At 37.9% G+C, this 1,599-nt stretch overlaps 1 protein-coding gene across 1 annotated transcript; it reads right to left on the bottom strand.

Annotated features, from left to right (window-relative positions):
• Positions 1–570: 570 nt before the first annotated feature.
• Positions 571–1,271, bottom strand: LOC132548426 (uncharacterized). The gene is made up of 2 exons (XM_060212291.1): positions 1,055–1,271; positions 571–779 (listed from the first exon to the last, which is right to left on the bottom strand). The coding sequence occupies exons 1-2, from the start codon at positions 1,269–1,271 to the stop codon at positions 571–573; spliced, it is 426 nt and encodes a 141-aa protein (XP_060068274.1).
• Between the last annotated feature and the right edge of the window lie 328 nt (positions 1,272–1,599).

Here is a 1,599-nt window from a genome sequence, read left to right as displayed (position 1 = left end):
CAGACGTTTCCCTATGAACTGTAGGAGGTCCATGCACGTTTTTTTGATCGGATGGCCGTCAAGGTGTGTACCGGTGTCGAGGAGAGCGTCTTGCAGACGCTTGTGTTTTGATTTGTATTTTCAAGAAATAAAGACTTTCTGCAAAATGTCTATATATTCTGAACAAAAAACTATCTGGCTTTAAGACATGTACACTTCTAATGAGAACAGCTTGCAGAGAGAGGCTACTGGTTACTGTAAATCTGTCATTAAATACATATATGTCTTGTTATTTACACGGAAAGGTTTAGGTACTGAACACATGTATGCTCTATGTATATTAATTTCGTTAAGTATTAGTAATTACGGATATGCTTCATTTCTTAAAACAGACGCCATCTCGAAAAAGTTGGTCTCCCGGCATCATCAGACACAATTACTCCATTTCGAATGCTTTTGATATATACATGCGTGCCAGCTGTCACTGATTTGACTAGTAAACCTGTGGCTGACTGGTAATTACCGATAGTTCCTCCAAACAAACCCAGTATTCCCTCCTGTGCCCCGTTAAAAAAGTGCAGTGTTGACATCTTAGTGTGCGTCGGAAACTGTAGTCCATGTTAATGTGTACACCCCGCTCATTGGTACAGTGTAGATGTCCTCACTCTCATTGTATCCGCTCCCAATATCTGTCATAACTTCAGAAAATACAATTGGTTCGTTTACATCGAGATTTCTTTTTCCCGCACTCGTTGAAACCGAGAAAGCTATTTCTGATGGCGCTACCGGGTCCACTCTTACTGAAAGACAGTAAAATATATTCAATTACAATTTTCAGTTTGGTCTATTTTGTGATCATTTAGTTTGATATTGTAAAAAGCCCCAAAAAATTATCTGGGCGGCCCGTCAAAGTCAAGAACAATTTTTTTTTGCTCCAAGCATCGCTGAATAGTTTTAAAGGTATAGACCAGATGTGCTTTTCAACATTAATTAATTTTTGTTTATGAATATTGGAAGGTGCTACTACCATAATTTACGATGACAAAATAGTCATGTATAAGCAATGATGACGTACTTGAGGCATTGTGGTTAAACATTTTCTCTTCTAGTCGTTCATTTCTAATGAAAACATAGTGTTTATATTCACGGGGACGATCTTCACTTTTTGATGACAGATGAGCAATTTCATTTTGTTTATCATCTTGTCCAGAGGAAATGGATTCCTTTGAATGCTTTTCGAATTTGGCTATTCGGTTAACACTTGCCCTCGAACTCCCCTCGTAAATTGTCATTCGTTTTATTAGTTGAGTTTATCTTTCTCCTTGATACCATTTTCGTGGCGTATCACCTTCGTTTTAAGCAGTGCTATAGGACGTTCGCTCGGCTGTTCTCTCTTTGTTATCTAAAAGCGTCATCTCCAGCGTCTTGTCCTTCTATTTTGTCCATCAGCAGCGATAAACCTGCATTGTAAATCTTTGATATCGTGTAATGATTATCGTACAAGGTAATAAATAGCAAAACCCACCGCTCATATCAATGGACCGATATTTAAATATTATCTCATTTAATATCACATTACGTATTCTCACAGCTTTACGTCTTGGATACATACTGTGCTTC

This window comes from Ylistrum balloti, unplaced genomic scaffold (genome assembly GCF_031769215.1).
Source record: "Ylistrum balloti isolate Yb309-2 unplaced genomic scaffold, AGI_CSIRO_Ybal_v1 Utg370010, whole genome shotgun sequence".
NCBI lineage: Eukaryota > Metazoa > Mollusca > Bivalvia > Pectinida > Pectinidae > Ylistrum > Ylistrum balloti.
This window is presented reverse-complemented; position numbering and strand designations above follow the sequence as displayed.

Bases quoted from the DNA above. Each gene is read 5' to 3' on its own strand.
- LOC132548426 (XM_060212291.1), bottom strand. From the start codon at position 1,271: ATGACAATTTACGAGGGGAGTTCGAGGGCAAGTGTTAACCGAATAGCC. The intron at 780-1,054 runs GTACGTCATCAT...ACTGTCTTTCAG, and splicing joins GTTTAACCACAATGCCTCAA to TAAGAGTGGACCCGGTAGCG.